Below are 23,274 nucleotides of genomic sequence, written 5' to 3' on the forward strand. Positions count from 1 at the left end.
ATAGATAGATAGATAGATAGATAGATAGATAGATAGATAGATAGATAGATAGATAGATAGATAATATAGATAGATAAATGATAGATAAGATAGATAGATGATAGATAGATAGATAGATAGATAGATAAGATAGATAGATGATAGATAGATAGATAGATAAGATAGATAGATGATAGATAGATAGATAGATAAGATAGATAGATAGATAGATAGATAGATAGATAGATAGATAGATAGATAGATAGATAGATAGACAGACAGACAGAGACAGGCAGACAGACAGAGACAGACAGACAGACAGACAGACAGACATCTGACCTTCCGTATTTTATTCAGCAATAACTCCAGGGTTAAGATAAACAATAATAAAGCATCGGGAAAACAGTCTCTCGGAACCGGGGGATTCTGGGAAATGAAGTCCTCGCATGGCGAAGGGGAGGAGGGAGTTTCCTCAGAATGCTCAGCCTGGCTTGCAAATTCCAGGGAATTCTGGGAATCGAAGTCCTCCGAGCAGAAGAGGCCGTTCCCAGAATTCTCAGCCTTGTATTCACATTCTGGGGGAATTCTGGGAATTGGAGTCCTCGGGTAGGGAGGGGACATCCCAGAATTCTCAGCCTGGTCCACCATAAGAACCGGGGGATTCTGGGAAATGAAGTCCTTGAGTGGCGAGGGGTTTTTTCCTCAGAATTCTTAGCCTTGTAATTCACATTCTGGGGAATTCTGGGAATTGGAGTCCTCGGGTAGGGAGGGGACATCCCAGAATTCTCAGCCTGGTCCACCATAAGAACCGGGGGATTCTGGGAAATGAAGTCCTTGAGTGGCGAGGGGGGTTTTTCCTCAGAATTCTTAGCCTTGTATTCACATTCTGGGGAATTCTGGGAATTGGAGTCCTCGGGTAGGGAGGGGACATCCCAGAATCCTCAGCTTCGTGCAGAACAAAGACTGGGGAATTCTGGGCGTTGTCGTCTCCCGATCGCGGCCTGGCATCCCAGAACCCTCAGCTCCTCCCACCAGGACGGTGGAACTCTGGGAATTGTAGTTTCCCCACGTTGACGGCGACGGTCTTGATCTCTGCCTGCTTTCCCCCCCGCCCCCCCCGGATTCGTGGCAGCTGCCCACATCGGCGTCGGCATCAGTGGCCAGGAAGGCATCCAAGCCGTGCTGGCGTCCGACTACTCCTTCTCCCAGTTCAAGTTCCTCCAGCGCCTGCTCTTCGTTCACGGCCGCTGGTCGTATCTCCGGATGTGTAAATTCCTCTGCTACTTCTTCTACAAGAATTTTGCCTTCACCATGGTGCACTTCTGGTTCGGCTTTTTCTGTGGCTTCTCCGCCCAGGTACAGAGCCGGGAAACGGCATCAGCGGCTGGCGGGGGGGGGACGGGACACACCGGGGGGGGGGGTCTGTCCGGTGAATGCGGGTAGCTCAAACAGCCCCATACTAATTCATCCTTTCTTTCTCTCCCCCACTCCCCAAAGACTGTGTACGATCAATACTTCATCACGCTCTACAACATCGTTTACACCTCGCTGCCCGTCCTCGCCATGGGGGTCTTCGATCAGGTCAGTCAGTGCCCTCCCCCCCGGTGGGCTTCACGCCAGCGGGCGACGGTGGGTGGGTGAGAGAGAGAGAGAGAGAGAGAGCGAGGAGGAATGGTGCCCCTGGGTCTCTCCAGGAGTTGCTGTTCGGAACCGGCCTCCAGATCAGGGACGCAAGAAGAGAGACACTTTGGAGGGAGAACTGGTTTAGGTTACGAGGAAGGAAGGAAGGGGTAAGAGAGAGAGGAGAAGGAAGGGAGAGAGAGAGAGAAAGAAAAGGAGGGAGGGAGGAAAAGAAAGAAGAAAGGAGGGACAAGAGAGAAAGGAGAAGGAAGGTGGGTTGATAGATACATAGGAAGGAAGGAAGGATAAGAGAAAGAAATGGAGGGAGGAAAGAAAAGAAAGGCATAAGAGAAAGGAGAAGGAAAAAGGGAAGGAAGGAAGGATAAGAGAGAAAGGGAGGGAGGAAAAGAAGGACATGAGAAAGAAGAAGGAAGGAAGGAAAGGATAAGAGAGAAAGGAGAAGGAAGGGCGGGAGAGAGAGAGAGAAAGAAAGGGAGGGAGAGAGGGAGGAAAAGAAAGAAGAAAGGAGGGACAAGAGAGAAAGGAGAAGGAAGGTGGGTTGATAGATACATAGGAAGGAAGGAAGGAAGGAAGGAAGGAAGGAAGGAAGGAAGGAAGGAAGGAAGGATAAGAGAAAGAAATGGAGGGAGGAAAGAAAAGAAAGGCATAAGAGAAAGGAGAAGGAAAGAGGGAAGGAAGGAAGGATAAGAGAGAAAGGGAGGGAGGGAGGAAAGAAAAGAAGAAAGGAATAAGAGGGAAAGGAGAAGGAAGGAGGGAAGGAAAGATAAGAGAAGGAAGGTGGGTTGGTAGATAGATACATAGGAAGGAAGGAAGGAAGGAAGGAAGGAAGGAAGGAAGGAAGGAAGGAAGGAAGGAAGGAAGGAAGGATAGAAAGAAAAGGGAGGTAAAAGAAAGAAAGCAAAAAGAGAAAGGAGAAGGAAGGAGGGATAAGAGACAAAGAAAAGGAGGGAGGAAAGAAAGGAAAGATGGAAGGAAGGAAGGATAAGAGAAAGAAAAGGAGGGAGGAAAAAGGAAGAAAGAAAACAAAAAGAGAAAGGAGAAGAAAGGAGGGAAGGAAGGATAAGAGACAAAGAAAAGGAGGGAAGAAGGAAAGGAAAGATGGAAGGAGGGAAGGATAAGAGAAAGAAAAGGAAGAGGGGAAAGGAGAAGAGAGGTAAGGGTGGGATAGCGGAAGGGAAGAAGGAAGGGGAGGGAGGAGAAACAGAAGGGAAGGAAGGAAGGAATCAATCTTCCCAACCAAACCACTACTCCGGGTCCCCAACTCCGGCCAGCTGCTGACCCTCCCTCCCTCTCTCTCCTCCACCCCCCCTCTCTCCCCCAGGATGTGCCCGAACACCGCAGCCTGGAGTACCCCAAACTCTACGAACCGGGCCAGCTGAACCTCCTTTTCAATAAGCGGGAATTCTTCATCTGCATCGCTCAGGGCATCTACGCCTCCATCTTTATGTTCTTCATCCCGTACGGGGTCTTTAGCGACAACGCCCTCCTGGCCGACTACCAATCCTTTGCTGTCACCGTGGCCACCTCCCTGGTCATCGTGGTCAGCGTCCAGGTGAGTGGCCGCTCTCCCCTTTCCCCGATCTCTGCCAGGGCACTGGTGTGTGTGTGTGTGTAGATTCGTTGATGTCTTCTCCTCACCACTTTGTGGATCAAGGCACAAATTAGGCGGGGTTTGGCTAAGGATTGGCACGGGAGTGGCATTTTGCCAAGGCTCCTTAGAATCAAGCTCTAAGGGCTGAGACTGGAGATCTCCTGGTGGTCACTTTTTCCTCTCCTTTTCCACAGATTGGCCTGGATACCGGATTCTGGACGGCCATCAACCATTTTTTTATCTGGGGCAGCCTGGCGGTTTATTTTGCCATCCTCTTCGTCATGCACAGCAACGGCCTCTTCCAACTCTTTCCCAACCAGTTCCGTTTTGTCGGTGAGTCTGGATAAAGATCGATGATTTTAAAATAAATAAATAAAACAATGCATTTAAAAAAAACCAGATTTTTAAAATTTAAATCACATTTTTTAAAATTTAAATCGCATTTTTAAATTTTAAATCACATTTTAAAATTTTAAATCAGTTTTTTAAATTTTAAATCAGATTTTTAAATTTTAAATCACATTTTGAAAATTTAAATCACATTTTTAAATTTTAAATCACAAAAATTTAAATCACATTTTTAAATTTTAAATCACATTTAAAATAGATAGATGATAGATAGATAGAGATAGATAGATAGATGATAGATATAGATATAATAGATATAGATATAAATATAGAGAGCTAGAGATAGATAGATATAGATATAGATATAGATATAGTATGGATATAGATGTAGATTCACTGTTTTGAAATCGTATGGAAAATGGTGCTGTCACTTTTTTCAGTGCTGATGTAACTTCGGTCATTAAACGGAACCGTTGTAAGTCGAGGACTCTATGTACCTGGCCTGGAGCAATGCATCCTGGGAGAATCCCAATAGCTGGACAAGGGGCAATCGTGCATTCTGAGAAACCTGCCTGGGTGTTTTTCGAATAGGGAGCCTTCATTCCCATCTCATTTCTCTCCTCTGTGCCAGGCAATGCCCAGAACACGCTCGCCCAGCCTGCAGTGTGGCTCACCATTGCCCTGACCACCGTGGTCTGCATCATTCCAGTCGTTGCCTTCCGCTTCCTCAAGCTGGACCTCCGGCCAGAACTGTCTGACACGGTGAGCGAAGGGTGGCACGCGGGCCCTCTCTCCTTCCTGGCAAGAAAATTTCCCCTATGTGGACGGGCGGGACTGTCTCTTTTTTTCGTTGTAACCTCCCAACGGTCGCTGAATATGTCGTCGCGAATCGAGGACTACCCGCATTTTAAAAAGGGATTGGGGTTAGGATGACGGACAGTTAGGGATTCTGGCGCGATCCAGAAAGATCAGAGGTGGGAAGATTCTCGCGAGGAGTTGATTAGCCGCCTCGCTTTGACGCCCCTTCGCTCTGCTTCCTTCCCCAGGTGCGTTACACTCAGTTGGTTCGCAAGAAGCAAAAAACCCAGCACCGTTGCATGGGCCGCGTGGGGCGCACGGGTTCACGACGCTCAGGCTATGCCTTCTCCCACCAAGAAGGTTTCGGGGAGCTCATCACTTCCGGCAAGAACATGCGTCTCAGCTCACTGGCCCTTTCCAGTTTCAGCGGCCGCCCCAGCACCAGTTGGATGGAGACGCTGCGGAAGAAGAAAAACAGTGGCGGTGGCGAGCCCAACGTGCCCGACAGGGCGCTGAAAGTGTGACACAACCTCAGGGTCGACGATGGATGGACTCGCGTGCTAAAGGTCTCGTTCCTCCGTGAGGATGTGAGACGAGGAGCTCGCCAAACGGGAGCAAATCGGTTTCGGAGCCGAGAACTCAGAACCATGGCTTGAAGTCTAAAGCTATCGCCGTATAACCAAACCACGTAGCCAACGCCCCTCTGCTCCCCACAATTCAAGCTGCCGGTGTATTTGAGGTAGCTCACTTTAGCTGGTCAGCCAATGTGGGATATTTAAGTGTTCCCCTCCTCGGACAGGAAACCCTAAGAGCGTTTGTGCTCTGTTTTTTTTAATCCAGGGACATCTCCCCGTTCGAGTAACAAGGCATCTTTTCTCCAAAGTATGTACGAATCGAGAAAATTGGGGGTGAAAGACGGGGGCTAGGACCTGGGGGAGATGTAGACCCCTCCCACTACAACCCTGTAGCCTTGTGCTTTGGGTTTGCCGTTTTGGAAAAAAAAGCAATCTCGCCAACGAATCTCGTTTACAAAAGAGCGAGGATTTTCCTACTCCTCGTTGGACCTCCAGCTGGCATTTAAAAGGCACTGGGTCAAACGTTGAGGGTGGCCAACTCCCCGAAGCCTCCACGAGGCCCACCTTACTACCACGAAAGCATTTGGCGTCTGATACTCAGGTTGAAGAAAAGACTCGTCCCGCGGCAATGTCCAAATCTCAGCACGTGGAAATGCAGCTCTTTTCAGTTTAAAGACAAGAGGACTGAGTGCTTTCAGACTTATAGGAGGGGCGACCCACCTCAGATCTTCCAAGAAGAGTTCAGGATTTGCACCATGTCCTTCCGGGCGTGCCTCGGAGGCTTTGGATCTCCCGTACGAGGGAGAAAGTAAAGAGATTTTATTTTTTTATTGTGTCGGACTTTTCAATTGCAAAGAGTTCCTTGCTCGTCCTTCTCGGCCCCTTTCCCTGGGGGTCCCTCAACTCGTTTCCCGTATCCCAAGTGGTCGTGGAAAACAGGGACCACCAAACCAGGGCAGAGTAAACCAAGAGTAACATTGTGAAGAGAACCGGTTGCAAAAAATGCCTCATTTCTTCCTGTGGCCAAACTCGCCGAGATCCGTACAGCTTCCACTTCCTTTCAAAGACACACAATTCACCTTCTTGGCATCCGTTATGGTCAGCAGAGACCCGTAAAGATGTCCTGCTAGATCAGCTGCAGATCGAGGGAGCAGATTCCCGCCAGATCCCTTAAGCCATGCTATCCTGCCGGGGTAGACAATTCATCCAGAAACGGGCACGGCCATTAGAGACAAAAGATAACCGATTCTGTTGAACCAACAAAATGATTTTCTTCGTCCAAACGCAGAATAGGGAGGGGGGCACTGACATCTATTTTTTCGGGGTGGGTGGGAACCCTTTTGCAAATCTACCCTGTTGCCTTGAAGTAAAACATCTTTTCTGTAGCCAGATATCGTGGGACAAGTTTCTGGGATCCCCCAAAAACAGATGGGTAAATGGAGCGTGTCAACCAACTGGTACCGACATAGATTTCCTGGCGTATCAATGTTTTAACCAGTATGCCTTGAACAATGGCTAACCTGGTTAAAAAGAGATTGTCCCAAGAGATCATCAGAAGTCGGAGGAAGCTGGCAAATTTGGGGTTGTCTGGCAGTTCCGTTACTCCGCTCGCAAATTTACACCTACCGACGAGATTGAACCAATCTGGGATGGGCAACACCAAAGGCAACGGGGGGATGGTGCCTGGTTCTCTCGACTTTGATACCAAAGAGACATATTTTGTCCGCGAGGGAGAGGCGCGGGAGAAATCCAGTTTGGGCACAGCCTCTCCGTTGACGGGCAGAAGAAGGGGGGGAAGAGAAACCGCAACTGTGCCACGCAGGGATTAAGGAACATTCAGTATAATTTATTTTACATTTCTATACTGGGCAAAATTGTTTTATGACTATAAAGAGAAATTGCCTTTTCTTTAAAAAGAAAACAATGTGGGTTTTTTTCCCCTCTCTAGCGTCGTGCCTTTATTGGTTAGCCATCCCTGTCCTAAGGGATCTTGTTGGATGGTCTGTGGTGTACAGGTCGTCCTTGATTTACAGCCGTCTGTTTAACGACGGTTCAAAGGGATGGAAAAAGGGATTTGTGATGTTGTTGTTGCAGTTGTGACTGTCACACACACTGCAGTCCCACCGACTTTCCTACCTGGCTTCTGACAAGGGGAATCAATAAAGGAAACCGGATTTTGCTTTCATTAGCATGTGATTTGCTTAATGGCCGTGTGACTCGCTTAACGACCATGGTAAAAATGGTCGTTAAAAAAATCACATCCGGGCACACGATGTCTCAACGTCCAAGCATGCCAACTTAGCGAGAGAAAATCCAATCCCAGTTGTGGTCGTAAATCGAGGACTACCTAACCAGTGTGTTCTCCCGTGTGTGTGGGCCTGTTTTCCCTTCAATTCCTACTGCCCTTCTTAATTTTTAAAGAAGGAATTTGCAGAACGGCGAGTAAGGAGCTTCTAATCCTTTTTTGTTTTTTTTGTTTTCACATTATCCCCATGAGGTCTAGAAACTTGAGTTTCTCTTTGTAAGATGCCACCAGAGTGGGACAGAGAGGGGATAACCTCAGATATTTGTCGAAAGTCAGATTGTGGGGAGAACCCACAACGCATCTCATCGCTTTTACTCGAGCGACCTAAAACGCTTGACTCCCCCAAAACGCACCTCCAACCTCTTCCTTGGTGGCGTGAGGCTATTTGTCGATATCGGCTCAGCTCCCCTTTCTGAGCCGGCATCCCCCGGCAGTCCTCGACTTAACAACGTTTGTCCATTTAGTGACCGTCGGAAGTTACAACCGGCCTGAACAAAAAAGGGCCGTTTTCCCCCCTTGCGGCCTTTTCAGCGTCCACGTTGGTCCCATGCTCAAAATTCAGACCCCGGGCAACCGACTCGTATTTATGACGGTCGCCGCCTGACAACGATCTCTTTTGCGTCCTTCAAACAAGCCTGCGAACAACGGGGAATCGCGTCTCTTAAGTTAACGGCAGTGATTCCCTTAACGGTGGCAAGGAAGGTCTTTTTAAAAAAAAAACGGGGCAATAACTCCACAAGCACCCCGCTTAGTGACGGGGCTCGGCCGTGGTCATAAGTCGAGGACCTCACAAGACCCCCTTTTTTTTTGTTGCAAATTCTCAGTTGAAAACAACTTATTTTGGAAAGGAAAGAGCCGGGACTTAGGGGAGGAAAAAACCCACGGGTGCCTCATATTTTCTGCAGAATGCTGGCGTGTGTTCCCCCACCCACGCCACCCACCCCTTTCTGCCCCATGTGTCCCTTTTCCAGCTCCACCCCATTGCTCAACCTGCTTTCACAACCCGAGAGAGAGAGAGGGACATTCGCTCCCTTCAACAGCCAAGGCTAAGTTCCTCAAATGTTTCTCCTGCGAGCAGCAGCGAGGCAGCTGGCAGGAGTCCTGGGGCCTCCGGGGGGCATCGCCTTGGCATCATGTGGCTGGCTCGTGCCACCCTGATCGCCCACATCCTGGCGGCCGCAGCTGGCTTCACGGCCTCCACACTGCCCTGCGAGCGGCCAGGTGAGACCATTCGAAGTGCCCCTCTTGCTGGCGGCCTGCGGAGTGCGGACGAGTGGTAGGGGGGGATGCCAACGCTTCCAAAACAAAGGCTGTTTTGTTCGGTGTGTTTGTGCGTGCACACCTGGGGTGTGAGTTTACGGATGTGTCGTTAAGGTGAGGGGTGGAGGTGCAATTTTTTGCGTCCTCAGCTACCCGCCTGGCACAATTTTCCTAGGTTTTTGAAGTTTCTGCTGCATTTTTTAAAAGAGGGGAATTGGTTTCAGTATCTGTCTGAGTGTGTGTCTTTTGAGAAAGGTGGGAGGGGGGCCTTACAAGAGAAAGGAAGGAAGGAGAGAAGAAAGGAAAGAGAGACACGAAGGAGGGAGTGGGAGAGGAGGGAAGGAGGGAAAGAATATCGAAGGAGGGAGTGGGAGAGGAGGGAAAGAATATCGGGAGGGGAGGAAGGAAGGAGCAAAATGGTGGGGAAGGAAGGAGAGAAGGGAAAATGAGAAAGGAAAAGAAAGAATGGAGAGAGGGGGGAAAGGGGAAAGGAAGGGAAGAGAGGAAAGGAAGTAAAGGAGAAGGAAAAGAAAAACAAAGAAAAAGGAAGGAAAGAAAGAAAAGAGAAAAGAAGGAGAAAGGAAAAGAAAGAATGGAGGAGAAAGAAAGGAAATGAACGAAAGGAAAGGAAATGAAGGGAAGGAACTAAATAGAGGAGAAGGAAAGGAAAGAAACAAGAAAGAAAAAATGAAAAGAAGGAGGAAGGAAAAGAAAGTATGGAAAGAGGACAGGGGAGGGGGATAAAGGAGAGGAGGAAGGGAAAGGAAGGGAATGGAGGAAAAGGAAAGGAAGTAAATAGAGGGGAAGGGAAGGGAAGAAATTAAGGAAAGAAGGAAAGAAAAGGGAAAAGAAGGAGAAAGGAAAAGAAAGAATGGAAAGGGAGGGAAGAGGGAGAAAAGAAAGGAAGGGAAGGGAGCTAAACGAAGAAGCAAAGGATGTAAAGAGAGAAAAAGGAAGGAAAGAAAGAAAGGAAAGGAAAGACAGCATTCGCAAACGGGTCATCTCTGCCCTGTCCCACACCGCAGGGCCGTTGTGAGCCATCAAAACAAGCCCCTTCTACCAGCCGAAGCTTTGTCGCAAAGAGGCCTTCAGGCTGCCAGAAAGTTTAGAAAAGAAAAAAGAATCCAGACACGAAAAGTGTAGGGAGGGGGGAAGGGGGGAACCCCCCCCTCTCCCCCCACTTCCTTTCTCTAGAACAAAACCGGCCTATTTTTGTGCAGGTAGAAACGAAGAAATCTGAACCGAGAGGCAGGAAGGGTTTTCAGCACAAAAACTGTTGAAGCAGAGAGAAAAAAATGGATGATTCAGAAGTTCTGTTTTCTTTTTCTCTATTTTCTCTACTCTCAACGGCAGCAAAATTCCACCACGGTGGGCCCTTTTTTCCTCCCCCCCCAAATCTCCTAGGGATCCCATTTGGGGTGCCAAAGGGGTCCCAGCTGAGTCCCTTCCTCCCAGGCCAGAAAATATTTCGTGGCACACAGGGGGAAAAATAATCTCAACCTTTTCCCCCCTCCCCGATACATTTCCCTTTTTAATTTGTTGAGCCTATAAAACACCCAAATGCAAAAGGAAATCATGGGAAAGGAAAGAGGAAAGAAAGAAAGAAGGAAGGAATGGAAAGGAAAGGAAAGAGGAAGAAAAGGAAGATAGGAAAGGAAAGAGGAAAGAAGGAAGGAAGGGAGGAAAAGGAAAGAAGGAGAGGAAAGAAGGAAGGAAAAGGAAAGAAGGGGAGGAAAGGAAAGAGGAAGGAAAGGAAGATAGGAAAGGAAAGAGAAAAGAAGGAAGGAAGGAAAGGAAAGAAGGAAAGGGAGGAGAATTGAAGGAAAGGATAGGAAGGAAGGAAAGGAAAGAGGAAAGAAGGAAGGAAGGAAAGGAAAGAGGAAAGAAGGAAAGGAAAGAGGAAAGAAGGAAGGAAAAAAAGGAAAGAGAAAGGAAGGAAAGGAAAGAGGAAAGAAAGAAGGAAGGAAAAGAAAAGGAAAGAAAAAGGAAGGAAAGGAGGATAGAAAAGGAGACGAAGGCAGGAAGGAAAAGGAAAGGAAAGAGGAAAGAAAGAAGGAAGGAAAAGGAAAGGAAAGAGGAAGGAAAGGAGGATAGAAAAGGAGAGGAAGAAGGAAGGAAGGAAAAGGAAAGAGGAAAGAAGGAAAGAAGGGGGAAAGGGTAGAAAAGAAGAGAGAGAAAGAGAATGCATTGGGAATAGCATCCCTTTGGTGGAATGAAATACAATCATAACTTCTCAACTTTTATACTTTTATATAAGAGTATAAATTTGCCGTTTCTGTAACAACAACAACAACATCTAATCGGTAACATCCCAAATGAAAGGTTTTTTCCCCCCCCCCCCCAGCACAAAATCCAGAAATGCAAAAGTAGAAGCTTTCAAGAAGAGATTGGACTGCCATTTGTCAGAAATGGTTTAGGGTCTCCTGCTCGAGCAGGGGGTTGGACTAGATGACCTCCAAGGCCCCTTCCAACTCTGTTAAACTGTTAAAATTGTGTTTTTTTTTCTCTCTCGCGCGCGCTGTTAAGAAAAACAAAATCTCTTTCTTTTTTTTAAAAAAAGGAAGTTTTTTTCTTTCTATTTCTCATACACACATTCACAAGTATACAATCTCGTAACTCTCATTAATAATATGTGTTGTCTTTTAACTTTTATAACAATTTTTCCTCCTCCGAAAGTTAAAAAATATAACCAAGGCTGCTTTTCAGCCATCCCTTACACCCATCTTATTTTATAACCACCTTCCCTTCTTCCTTCCCCTTTTTCTGCTTCTCTCCCTCCTTCTCTCCTTTCTTCTTTCCTCCTCTTCTTTCCCTTCTCTAATTCCACCTTCCTCTCTCTCACTCCTCCCACTCTCACTCCCCTTCCTGCCCCCTTTCCTTCTCTGACTTCCCCTCCATTTTTTCCTCTCCTTTTTCCTTTCTTCTTCCCCTCTCCTTTCTCCTCTTCCTACCTTTCTCTCTAATCCTCTCTCCATCTCTTCCTCTCCTTTTTCCTTTCTTCTTCCCCTCTCCTTTCTCTCTTCCTACCTTTCTCTCTAATCCTCTCTCCATCTCTTCCTCTCCTTTTTCCTTTCTTCTTCCCCTCTCCTTTCTCCTCTTCCTACCTTTCTCTCTAATCCTCTCTCCATTTCTTCCTCTCCTTTTTCCTTTCTTCTTCCCCTCTCCTTTCTCCTCTTCCTACCTTTCTCTCTAATCCTCTCTCCATTTCTTCCTCTCCTTTTTCCTTTCTTCTTCCCCTCTCCTTTCTCCTCTCCTCTCTCTACCTATCTCTCTGCTCCTCTTCCATTCCCTCTTTCCGTCGTTATATTTACATCTTTCCCTCTTTCATCAGATGTATTTCTGGGTTGGCGTAACCCAGTTCTGTATTTACGGGGGGGGGGGGGGGGAATCTTAGTTTTTCACAATCTGGGCCAGCTGATCCTTGTGACGGGATAATTAATCCAAGATTTATTGGGTGGGGGGCTTTATCATTCCCTCTCATTGGGGGGGGAGGGCAACTGGCTGACTCCCGCTTTTTTTTCAACTGGGGAGGGGGGAAGAAAGGAATGTCAGAGGATCAGAAAAAGAAAAGAGAGAATTAATCTCCCGAGGAAAAAAAAATCAGATGGAGAATGAAATATGCAAAGAAGGATATGTAGTTTGCGTTTCGGGTAGGCGAGCCTTGAAGTGTGATCGAGGGTGTGTGATTTGTGTTTTGTGCATCCTTGTTTGTGTTGGCGGTGATGGTGGGAAGCTTTAAAGATCGACAAGGGAGCTTCTTGTCCAGGCTGAGCCTCCAGCACTGGTTCAAGTCTACCTTATTCCTGGGCCTCTGTTGAGAAAGTCCCTGGAATTTTGAGTTCTCGTCAAACATGGCCAAACATGGTTTTAATTCGTCGCTCGGGGAACCACAAACCAAGTTAAACAACGCTTGTTCCCCCTGTGGAAGATGATTTCCTCCTATTTGGTTTTTATTTTGAAATCTTTTCTTCCCCCTGGACTTTTCAGATTGAAACCCATCGCTTAAAACAAGAGGAAGGGGAAGCCGAAAAGCAGAAGGGAGAGAAAAAAAATCCCATTTAGAGAGTTTTATGGGGTTTTTCCTTTCTTCTGCTTTCTTTCGCTTTTTTCCCCTTCCTCCTCCTCCTCCTCCTCCTCCTCCATTAACAAGGATTTTGAACGAGAGAAAAAGAGAGACACAGAGAGACACAGAGAGAGACAGAGAAAGCAGAGAGAGAGAAGAGAGAGAGAAAGAGAAAGCAGAGAGAGAGAGAGGAGAGAGACACAGAGAGAGAGACAGAGAGAGAGAGAGACAGAGAAAGCAGAGAGAGAGAGGAGAGAGACAGACAGAGAGAGGGACACAGAGAGAGAGTCAGAGAAAGCAGAGGAAGAGAGAGGAGAGAGAGAGAAGAGAGAGAGACAGAGACACACAGAGAGAGAGACACAGAGAGACACAGAGAGAGACAGAGAAAGCAGAGAGAGAGAGAAGAGAGAGGGAGAGAGAGACAGACAGAGAGAGACAGACAGACAGAGAGAGAGAAAGCAGAGAGAGAGAGGAGAGAGAGAGAGAAGAGAGACAGAGAGACACAGACAGAGAGAGAGACAGAGAAAGCAGAGAGAGAGAAAGCAGAGAGAGAGAAGAGAGAGAGAGAAGAGAGAGACAGAGAGAGAGAGACAGACAGAGAGAGAGAAGAGAGAGAGAAAGACAAAGACAGAGAGAGAGACAGAGAAAGCAGAGAGAGAGGAGGAGAGAGAGAGGAGAGAGAGACAGAGAGACACAGACAGAGACAGACAGAGAGAGAGAAGAGAGACAGAGACACACAGAGAGAGAGACACAGAGAGACAGAGAAAGCAGAGAGAGAGAGAAGAGAGAGGAGAGAGAGACAGACAGAGAGAGACAGACAGAGAAAGCAGAGAGAGAGAAAGCAGAGAGAGAGGAGAGAGAGAGAGAAGAGAGAGACAGAGAGACAGAGACAGAGACAGACAGAGAGAGAGAGAGAGAAAGCAGAGAGAGAGAGGAGAGAGAGAGAGAGAAAGCACAGAGAGAGAGGAGAGAGACAGAGAGAGAGAGAGAAAGGAGAGAGAGAGAGAGAGAACTGGAGTAGAGCTTTGAATTGAGGTGGCATTGGGACAACAAGGATTGTGTTCCCTCCTTCCCTCTTCCCTCCTCCTTCCTTCCCTCCCTCCTTCCTTCCCTCCCTCCTTCCTTCCCTCCGTCCCTTAGGGGATTCTGGGAATGTCTTTGGAGAGAAATGGAGGGAGGAAAGAAAAGAAAGACACAAGAGAAAGAAGAAGGAAGGAGGGAAGGAAGGGATAAGAGAGAAAGGAGAAGGAAGGAGGGGAGAGAGAGAGAGAGAAAGAGAGGGAGGGAGGGAGGAAAAGAAAGAAGAAAGGAGGGACAAGAGAGAATCTGGGAGTGGGAGAGGCATTAATGGGTTGTGCTGCTCCTTCATCCGCCTTTCTCCCTCCCCCTCCTTCTCTTTCTTGTTCTTCTTTTCCTTCTCCTCTTCCTTCTCCTCCTCTTTCTCCTTCTACTTTTCCTTCTTCATCAACCTTTCTCCTCCTTCACTTCCCCCTGTTTCTGCCTTCTTTTCCTTCTTTTCTTTCTCCTTCATCCTCTGTTATCCCTCCTCCTCCTTTCTTCCCTTCTTCTCCCTCCTACACTTCCTCCTGTCTGCCTTCTCTTCTCCTTTTCTCTTTCCTTCATCCTCCCTTATCCCTCCTCCTCCTCCTCTTTCTTCTCTGTCTTCTCCTTTCTCCTTTTCTTTCTCCTTCACCCTCCCTTATCCCTTCTCCTCCTCCTACACTTCCTCCTGTTTCTGCCTTCCCCTCCTCCTCCTTTCCTTTCTCCTTCATCCTCCCTTATCCCTTCTTCTTCTCCTCCTCCTCCTCCTTTCTTCCCTTCTCCCTATAATTCCTCCTCCTCCTCTTACAGGTAATCCCCCCCCCCAAAAAAAACCCCACTTAAGCCCCCACCACCCCTTCAGCCCATCTTCAGGCTCCCTTAAGAGAAGACGACCCCTGCCTTGGCTGTAGGGTTGGACTAGAAGACCTCTGAGGTTCCTTCCAGCCTTAGTATCCCCCTCTTCCCCCCTCCCAAAGACGCAAGCAAGGGGATTAGCAGCTACTCGTGAATTTCTCCTGATCGGTTAACCCTGATTCTTGGCACGGCTGGCTGGCCGAGAGCCCCCCCCCCCCCCCCCGGGACGTACCACAGCCCTGGCTCTCCGGCCATTAACCTTTCATCAACTGCCAGACTTTTGCAATATAAATAAAAATAAAATCACGTATTTTCCTGCCGGATCCGTTCGCTACTCCGTACTTAACCTTCCCCCCCCCCCCTAAATTAATTAATATCCCACTGCCGGGAATCTAATACAATGAGGAGGTACTAATTGCTTTCCCTGAAATCTAATCGTTTTGAGTTTCAGATTTTCCCGGCTGGGCGAAAAACAGACCTACGTTTTATAGCAAAGCACTCCAAAAAAAACAGCTTCCACTCCCCAGGAGTCCTCAGACTTATAACCGTTGGTTTAGGGACCATCCAAACTCAGGCTGGCAGTGAAAAAGAAAAATTGGGCCGGTTTTTTTCAGGCTTATGACCGTCGTAACCTCTCCGTCGACCGAGAGACGGATTCTGAAGTGCGCCGTGCCTCGTTTTGCCACCTTTCCCATCGCTAAGCGAATCACTGCCATGGTTAAGTTAGGGGATACGGTGCTTCGCGAAACCGGATCGCGTGTTTCCGGGACCCTGCAGCCGTCAGAAATACGAGTCCATTTGCCAAGCGTTGCGTGTTTATGACGGGCACCGTGTCCTGGCGTCCTCCGATTTCCCCCTCCCCTTTTGAGACTTTGAGTCAAAGGGGAAGTCAGACTCGCTTAACGGCCGTGGAAAAGCAGGGCAAAGCTCACTTCGCAGCCATCTCGCTTAGGGACGGAAACGTTCGAAGCTCCGTTGCGGTCCTCGCCGCCGAGGACTCTAAACCTTTTGCATAAAACCCTTTGCCACGTTTTCTTTTCTCAGCAAGCCATCCGGAAAGGGGGAATTCTGGCTTTTGGGGTGGGTTTGGCCCGATCCGGGTGCGAATTCTCCCATTTTTGCAATCAATTTTTTCAGTCTTCGTTAAATTAGTGTCGCTTCTTTTAAAAAGCGAGACAGGTGGCCGAGTGTCCGTTGAGTTAAGTCAATATATAAATCGCAGCAAAATGTCAAAATCAATCACGGATCGACCCGCGTCCTCGAAGCAAGTGGCGGGGAGTTCCGCGGGCCGCAACCTCCCCCTGTTTAAACAAAGCATTCGGTTTTTTTTTTTTAAAAAAAGGAAGAAATAACCCCCGTTAAGCAAATGACCATTTACCGGTTATAAATTTCCTGGCGATTCTAGGAATTGTTTGCCTTGACGATTTTGACATGACCTTGAGATCCTTTCCACACCAGCTGCCCCCTCCCTCGAACCCGCATCGTTCTCCCCCCCCCTCCGTTGCTATGGAGACGCACTTTTAAAATAACACACACACACACAACAATTTGTCAATATTTGTTTTCCGGCAAAGCTGAAACTCCAGAAGACAGGAAGATTTACGAACCAGCCGGCGTTAATTAAATCTAATTAAATCCTTTGCCGCCTTCTGGATGGAAATTTTCGGGCCGTTTTTCGGCTTCGAGCCAGCCAGTGGTTCAGGGCCCATTTCCACCCACTCCATTCCACGCTCCCATACCTTTCCTTCTTTTATATATATATTTTTAAAAAAACACCTTTATTTTGCTGTGGTCCTCTTGGTGCCTTCCTTTGTTTCCCTGAAAATAAAACTTCCCCGTATAATCCGCCCAATCGGGACTTTTTAATCGCAGGCGCTAAAATAAGCCCTCCCTGAAAATATTCCAACCCACCACGCCTGCCCCCTCCTGCACCCCCAAAAAAAATATATATATATATAGCAGTAGACTTATATACCGCTTCATAGGCCTTTCAGCCCTCTCTAAGCGGTTTACAGAGAGTCAGCAACTTGCCCCCAACAATCTGGGTCCTCATTTTACCCACCTCGGAAGGATGGAAGGCTGAGTCAACCCTGAGCCAGTGAGATTTGAACCGCTGAACTGCTGATCTAGCAGTAGCCTGCAGTGCTGCATTTAACCACTGCGCCACCTTGGCTCTTAAGAAGACCTCCCCGAAAATAAGGCCAAGGGCTCATTCCGGGGTCAAAATAAAACAAGACCCTGTCTTATTTTCGGGGGGAAAACGTTTCGTTTGCTTCGATTCTGCGGTCGAATTATCTGTTATTATTCTCTCTTTTATTTATTAAACACGAAACTCTCCATCAACCGAACATGTCGGGGTGTTTAATTCGTCGGAACCAGTGGTGGGTTTCAGCCGGTACGGCCTGGTAGAAGCCGGGAGCACCATCGTTTGGCCCGCCGCCGTCTGTCCGCATTCCATACCTGTTTATAATGCGACCGGCCAATTGTGCACGCACGCCTGCACGACCGCCAAGTAGCTGTGTGTCGTAGGGGCAGTGGTGTGCACAAGGGCATGCAGTGCGCAGGCACGACTTGGATACCCGGTCCCATGCGCAGCGTACCGACGCAGACCGGAACCCAGCACTGGTTGGAACCGGCAGCTACCCAGGCCTGCCAGGCCACCCCGAACCAGTTCCCTGGTGCCGTCCCTCGTCGCCAGCATATTTCTGCACATGCGCAGAACAGTGTTCAGTAAACCGTGCCTGCGCAGCGGGCTCGTGCGCGAGAGAAGCGAGCAGCGAGCGCGCAAAGCGCCGTCTCTCAGCGAACCGGTAGTAATTTGACTTTGGAAGAGACGCGGGTGGCAGGTTCAAATCCGAGGGCCGAGCCCTCCCCGTTGCCTTTGGACCCAGCTCAGCCCTCCGATAAAAGTATTGATCGGAACGAGAAGTTTTCCCACATCAGCAGAAGTATTTATCTCCTCTCGTGCAGAATTTTCAAGGTCGGGAGGTTGGAAAGTCCTTGTTTTGATTTGCGCTGTTTGCTCCTAAGGGCTGGGAGCTGGATGGGGAGGTTTTTACGATGTTTTGAACTCGGTGCCCTGTCACCTGCCTGGCTTTCGGCCTCCTTATCAATCTGTTATTATTATTATTATGTTCTAATATTTGTCCTAATGGATTGAGTGCAAGATTGTCGTGTTTTATGTCATCTATAAAAGGGTCGTGAGTCATGTTCTCTTCCTTCATAGTGTTCTTTCTTTTATCTTTCTCCATCTCCTGGTGTACATTTCCCTTTTCTTTTTCCTCTTGTTTTCCTTCTTCTTCTCCTCCTCCTCCCCCTCCTCCTCCTCCTCCTTCCTCCTCCTCCAATTTTTCTTCTTTTTCTTTTCCATCTTTCTTTTTTCTTTTCTTCCATTTTTTATTTTTATTTCCATCTCCTCCCTGTTTTACTCCCTCTTTTCCTCCTTCCCACCTCTACTTCCACTTCTTTCTTTCTTCCTCTTTCTCACACAAATTCCCTCCCTCTTTCCTTCCTTCCTTCCTTCCTTCCTTCCCTCCCTTCCTTCTTTCTCACACAAATTTCCTTCCTTCCTCCTCCCTTCTCTCCATTTCCTTCCTCCCCCCTCCTTCCCTTTCTCTTTTTCACATAAATTTCTTTCCTTCCTTCCTTCCTTCCTTCCTTCCTTCCTTCCTTCCTTCCTTCTTCTTTCTCACACAAATTTCCTTCCTTCCTTCCTCCCTCTTCTCTCCCTTTCCTTCCTCCCCCCTCCCTTCCTTTCTCTTTCTCACACAAATTTCCTTCCTTCCTTCTTCTTTTTCACACAAATTTCCTTCCTTCCTTCCTTTTCTCCCTTCCTTCTTCTTTCTCACACAAATTTTCTTCCTCCCTCCCTCCCTCCCTTCTCTCTCTTTCCTTCCTCCCCCTCCCTTTCTCTTTCTCACGCAAATTTCCTTCCTTCCCTCTTCTTTCTCACACAAATTTCCTTCCTTCCTTCCTTCCTTCCTTCCTTCCTTCCTTCCTTCCTTCCTTCCTTCCTTCCTTCCTTCCTTCCTTCCTTCCTCTTTCTCACAGAAATTTCCTTCCTCCCTCCCTCCCTCCCTTCTTTTTCTCCATCTCCTCCTCCTCCCCTCTTCCCTTATCACTCTTTTCACTCTTTTTTATTCTCTTTTCTGCGGCAGCTCCACCCGCCGGTACCATCTTCGTCCCGCCAGGCTCCAACGTTACCCTGCCCTGCCCAGAAGGGGAGCCGGGGAGCAATCAGACTCGGCTGCTTCTTGGGAGTTTGAGAAGCAGCCGGTCTCTTCCGCCCGCCCTGCGGTGTGGGACACCTCAAAGGCCGGCCTTTTCCTCCCGCTCGTCCATCCCAACCAGTCGGGATCCTACAGCTGCTCGGACGATCGCCGGCTCCTTCGCACCCACCATTTGATTGTGGAAGGTGGGTTTTTTTATTCCTCCTCCGTTCTTCCTCCTCTGTCGTCTGCCCTTGAGCCATTGCACCAGGGTTCCTGAGCATATGCAGAGTGCTTCTCTCTCTCTCTTTTTCCAGAGCCCCCCAAACCTCCAGATTTCACCTGTTTCCGCAGAAGTTTAGTCAAGGATATTCTCTGTGAGTGGAGAACTTTTTCTCCGGTGTCGAAGCCCTCGAAAGCCACGCTCTGGATGCAAAGGTTGGTATGAGAGGGGGAGCAGCCCGTCGGTTTAAACCCTCCCCGGTAGTCCCTGACTTACAACTGTTCACTTTAGCGTCCATTCGAAGTTACGACAGCCCTAAAGAAAAGGGGACTTTGTTTTTCACACTTACGACCGTTTGTGGCATCTCCCCCTGGGAGCCACCGGATCAAAAATCCACACCTTTTGTTCGCCGACTTATAGTTAGGAGGAAGGAAAGAAAAGGAAGGAGGGAGGGAAGGGAAGAAAGAATGAAGATGGGCAAGAGGAAGGGAGGAAGGGAGGGGGAAAGGGAGGGAGGGAGGAAGAAGGAAGAAAGGAAGGAAGGATAGAAAGAAAGAAGGAAGGAAAGAAGAAGATGGGTAAGAGGAAGAAAGGAAGAAGGAAGGAAAGAAGGAAAGAAAGAAAGCGGGAAGGAAAGAAAGAAAGAGGGAAGGAAAGAAGATGGATAAGCAAGGAAGGAAAGAAGAAGGAATTAAGGAAGGAAAAAAGAAAGAGGGAAGGAAAGAAAGGAAGAGGGAAGAGATGGGTAAGAGGAAGGAAGGAAGAAGGAAGGAAGGAAAAAATAAAGGGGGAAGGAAAGAAAAAAAGAGGGAAGGAAAGAAAAAAAGAGGGAAGGAAAAAAGAAAATGGGAAGGAAAGAAGATGGATAAGAGTAAGGAAGGAAGGAAGAAGGAAAAAAGGAAGGAAAAAAGAAAGAGAGGAAAGAAATGAAGAGGGAAGAAGATGGGTAAGAGGAAGGAAGAAGGAAGGAAAAAATGAGGGAAGAAAAAGAAAGAGGGGAGGAAAGGAAGAAAGAGGGAAGGAAAGAAGATGGGTAAGAGAAAGGAAGAAAGAAGGAAGAAAGGAAAGAAAGAAAGAAAAGAAAGATAGAGGGAAGGAAAGAAAGAAGATGGTGTCACGCGATTTGTGACCGCTTGAAAATGGAGAAGACAGATTCATTTAACGACCTGCGTGACTCGTTTAAGAAGCGCAGGGATTCCCTGAACAAACATGGCAAGGAAAGTTGGTGAGACGGGGTGGTGGGGAGGTGGTACACTTGCTTGCTTAGCGACGGAAATGTTGGGCTCCATGGTGGTCGTAAGTCGAGGACTTCACCCTAAGGCAAAAAAAATAACCTCTGCCAAGGTCGGGGGAGCAGGAGGCTAAAGATTCAGGACGGGATGCAACCCCTTCCTTTGATTGTGAGCCTCTGCATTGTCTGGAATTGGGGGACCCCTTGAGGTCATCCAGCCCAGCCCCAGGCCAGGTGCGGGAAACCAGCGCCGGGCTCCTTTCTCCAGATGGTTTCCCTTTGAAGGAGGTGAACCAGGGTTTCCCTTGAGGTTGGCGGGACTCCAACTCCCAGCATCCCCAGCCAGACGCAGATTTCCGTGCCTCCCCGGACAGGTTCACAGGGGAAAACCACACGGAGCAGCAGTGCCGTTACTACAGCCGCTCCCAGAAGTTCTTCTGCCGCGTTCAAGGGATGAACAACGAGGAAGATGGGCTGCTGCTGGTGTCTGTCTGCGTGGCCAACCTCGCAGGGACGGCGCGGAGCCAGAAATCCTTCCACACCGATGTTTTGCGTGAGTGCGCTTGTCTCCACCCAACCGATGGGCCATTCGAAGAAGACAAGATTTCCCCGGCCATCGGAGCATTGCAATTTCTGTATCTGTCATGTCTATTCCCTTCCTTCCTTCCTTCCTTCCTTCCTTCCTTCCTTCCTCCTTCCTCCCTTCCATCTACCCTCCCTCCTTCCCTCTTTTCCTTCCTTCATATCTATCTTTCTATCTATCCATCCATGCATGCATGCATCCATCCATCCATCTATCATCTATCTCCCCTTCTATATTTCTATTTCTCCATCTAATTTTCTACATTTTCTACATTTCTATTTATCCCTATATATTACTTTCTATGTCTCTATCTCTCTCCCTCTTTCTATCTATATTTCTATCTATCCATCTATCTATATTTCTCTCTCTCTACCCATCTGTCCATATTTCTATATTCCTATCTATATTTCTATCATCTATCCATCTATTTCTATCCATCTCTTTATCTATCTACCCACCCATCTATCTTCTATCTCCCCTTTTGTATTTCTATTTATCTATATTTCTACTCCATCTATATTTCTATCTATCCATCTTTCTATGTTACTTTCTTTCTATCTACCCATCTATCCATATTTCTATATTCCTATCTATATTTCTATCATCTACCAATCTATTTCTATCCATCTCTTTATCTACTGACCCATCTTCTCTTTCTATCTATCATCTATTTGTGTATCTATCTCTATAATCAATCTGCCTAATATTTCTTCTAATCTGCCTATCCTGTTTATCTAATTATCTATCCATCCATCTTCTAATCTATTTTATCTGTCTATCATTTATCTATCTATCTATCTATCTATCTATCTATCTATCTATCTATCTATCTATCTATCATCTATCTATCTATCTATCTATCTATCATCTATCTATCTATCTATCTAATCTATTTCTATCTATCTATCTATCTATCTATCTATCTATCTATCTATCTATCTATCTATTATCATCTATCATCTAGCATATCCATCCATCCATCCATCCATCCATCCATCCATCTATATCTATCATCTATCTATCTATCTATCTATCTATCTATCTATCTATCTATCTATCTATCTATCATCTATCTATCTATCTATCTATCATCTATCTATTATCTTTCTTTCTTTCTTTCTCTTTTTCTATCTCCTCTATCATCTATAATCTATATTATCATCTATCTATCTCTTTGTGCTTTCCCCATCTCTCTTCTCTTCCAGCTCCATCTCTCTCTCTCCCTCCCTCTCTCTCTCTCCCTGTTTATAATCTACCTCTCCATCCATCTCCCTCTGTTTCATCTTCCTCTATCTTCTATCTATCTGTCTGTCCATCCATCCATCCATACATTCAGGCCCCTTTCTTTAAGAATCTCCCAGGATGGGGTGGTGGCAGGGCTCCCTTCCTATCCAGCCCCCCAACCTGGGCAGGATCAGACACCTGCCCCCCCCCTTGCTCTCCTCCCAGGAGACCCCTCCCAACCGCTTTCCCACTCCCCTCTCCTTGCAGTGAAGCCAGACCCCCCGGCCAACGTGCAGGTACACCCCGTGAAGAATGAACCCCACAAACTCTACGTCACCTGGAGGAACCCCAATTCCTGGGGCTCCAAGTATTACCACCTCCAGTTCCAGCTGCGCTACCGGATGAAAAACTCCCAGATCTTCTCGGAGGTGGGATTTCTTTCTTTCCTCCCCCCCCCCCCCCGCCCAGTGGATGGGAAGGTGGGTGGGTGAAAAAAAATCCATCTTCTTTGGGGCTCAGGGGTGGGAAAAAGCGGATTCAGAATAAGAGAGTTGGAAGGGGCCTTGGAGGTCTTCTAGTCCAGCCCCCTGCTCAAAGCAGGAGAGCCTAGGCCATTTCAGACAATACCATGTCCAGTCTCTTCTTGAAAACCTCCAGTGATGGAGAAGGAAGGAAGGAAGGAAGGAAGGAAGGAAGGAAGGAAGGGAGGGAGGGAGGGAGGGAGGGAAGGAAGGAAGGAAGGAAGGAAGGAAGGAAGGGAGGGAAGGAAGGAAGGAAGGAAGGAAGGAAGATTGGAAGTGGAAAGAAGGGAAGGAAGAAAGGAAAGAAGATTAGAGGGGAAAGGAAGGGAAGGAAGGAAGGGAAGGAAGGAAGATACAGGGGGAAGGAAGGGAAGGAAGAAAGGAAGGAAAATTAGAGAGGAAAGGAAGGGAAGGAAGGAAGGGAAGGAAGAAAGATTAGAGAGGGAAAGAAGGGAAGGAAGGAAGGAAGGGAAGGAAGGAAGGATAGGAAGGAAGGGAAGGAAGGAAGGAAGGAGGATTACAGCGGGAAGGAAGGGAAGGAAGGAAGAGAAGGAAGGAATGGAAGGAGGGAAGGAAGGAAGATTAGAGGGGGAAGGAAGGGAAGGAAGGAAGGGAATGAGGGAAGGAAGAAAGATTCGAGAGGGAAAGAAGGGAGGGAAGGAAGGAAGGATAGGAAGGAAGGGAAGGAAGAAAGGAGGATTACAGCGGGAAGGAAGGAAGGAATGGAAGGAGGGAAGGAAGGAAGATTAGAGGGGGAAGGAAGGGAAGGAAGGAACTGAAGGAAGGAAGGAAGAAGGAAGGTAGATGGGTAGATAAATAGGTAGATGG

At 47.6% G+C, this 23,274-nt stretch overlaps 2 protein-coding genes across 2 annotated transcripts in view; both read left to right on the plus strand.

Annotated features, from left to right (window-relative positions):
- The window catches only part of ATP8B2 (ATPase phospholipid transporting 8B2), a 30,804-nt gene extending 25,044 nt beyond the window's left edge, over nt 1-5,760 (plus strand). The window contains exons 22-27 of the mRNA XM_087707653.1: nt 1,112-1,335; nt 1,477-1,560; nt 2,942-3,172; nt 3,406-3,544; nt 4,191-4,321; nt 4,606-5,760. Coding sequence (XP_087563779.1) covers nt 1,112-1,335; nt 1,477-1,560; nt 2,942-3,172; nt 3,406-3,544; nt 4,191-4,321; nt 4,606-4,881 — 1,085 coding nt within the window. The 3' untranslated portion in view covers nt 4,882-5,760. The remainder of the gene's footprint in view (nt 1-1,111; nt 1,336-1,476; nt 1,561-2,941; nt 3,173-3,405; nt 3,545-4,190; nt 4,322-4,605) is intronic.
- A 608-nt stretch (nt 5,761-6,368) lies between these two features.
- Nucleotides 6,369-22,353, plus strand: IL6R (interleukin 6 receptor; the record flags this gene model as incomplete). Its single annotated transcript, XM_087707655.1, is given in 7 exon segments — nt 6,369-6,389; nt 8,104-8,458; nt 18,614-18,705; nt 18,708-18,870; nt 18,982-19,102; nt 20,493-20,671; nt 22,193-22,353. Coding segments are annotated over 7 exon segments (1,092 nt in total), but the record flags the coding sequence as incomplete, so codon positions are not given.
- Nucleotides 22,354-23,274: the final 921 nt, after the last annotated feature.

Source organism: Thamnophis sirtalis, unplaced genomic scaffold (genome assembly GCF_051295495.1).
Source record: "Thamnophis sirtalis isolate CommonGarterSnake01/CBP01778 unplaced genomic scaffold, rThaSir2_p1.2 scaffold_2, whole genome shotgun sequence".
Lineage (NCBI taxonomy): Eukaryota > Metazoa > Chordata > Lepidosauria > Squamata > Natricidae > Thamnophis > Thamnophis sirtalis.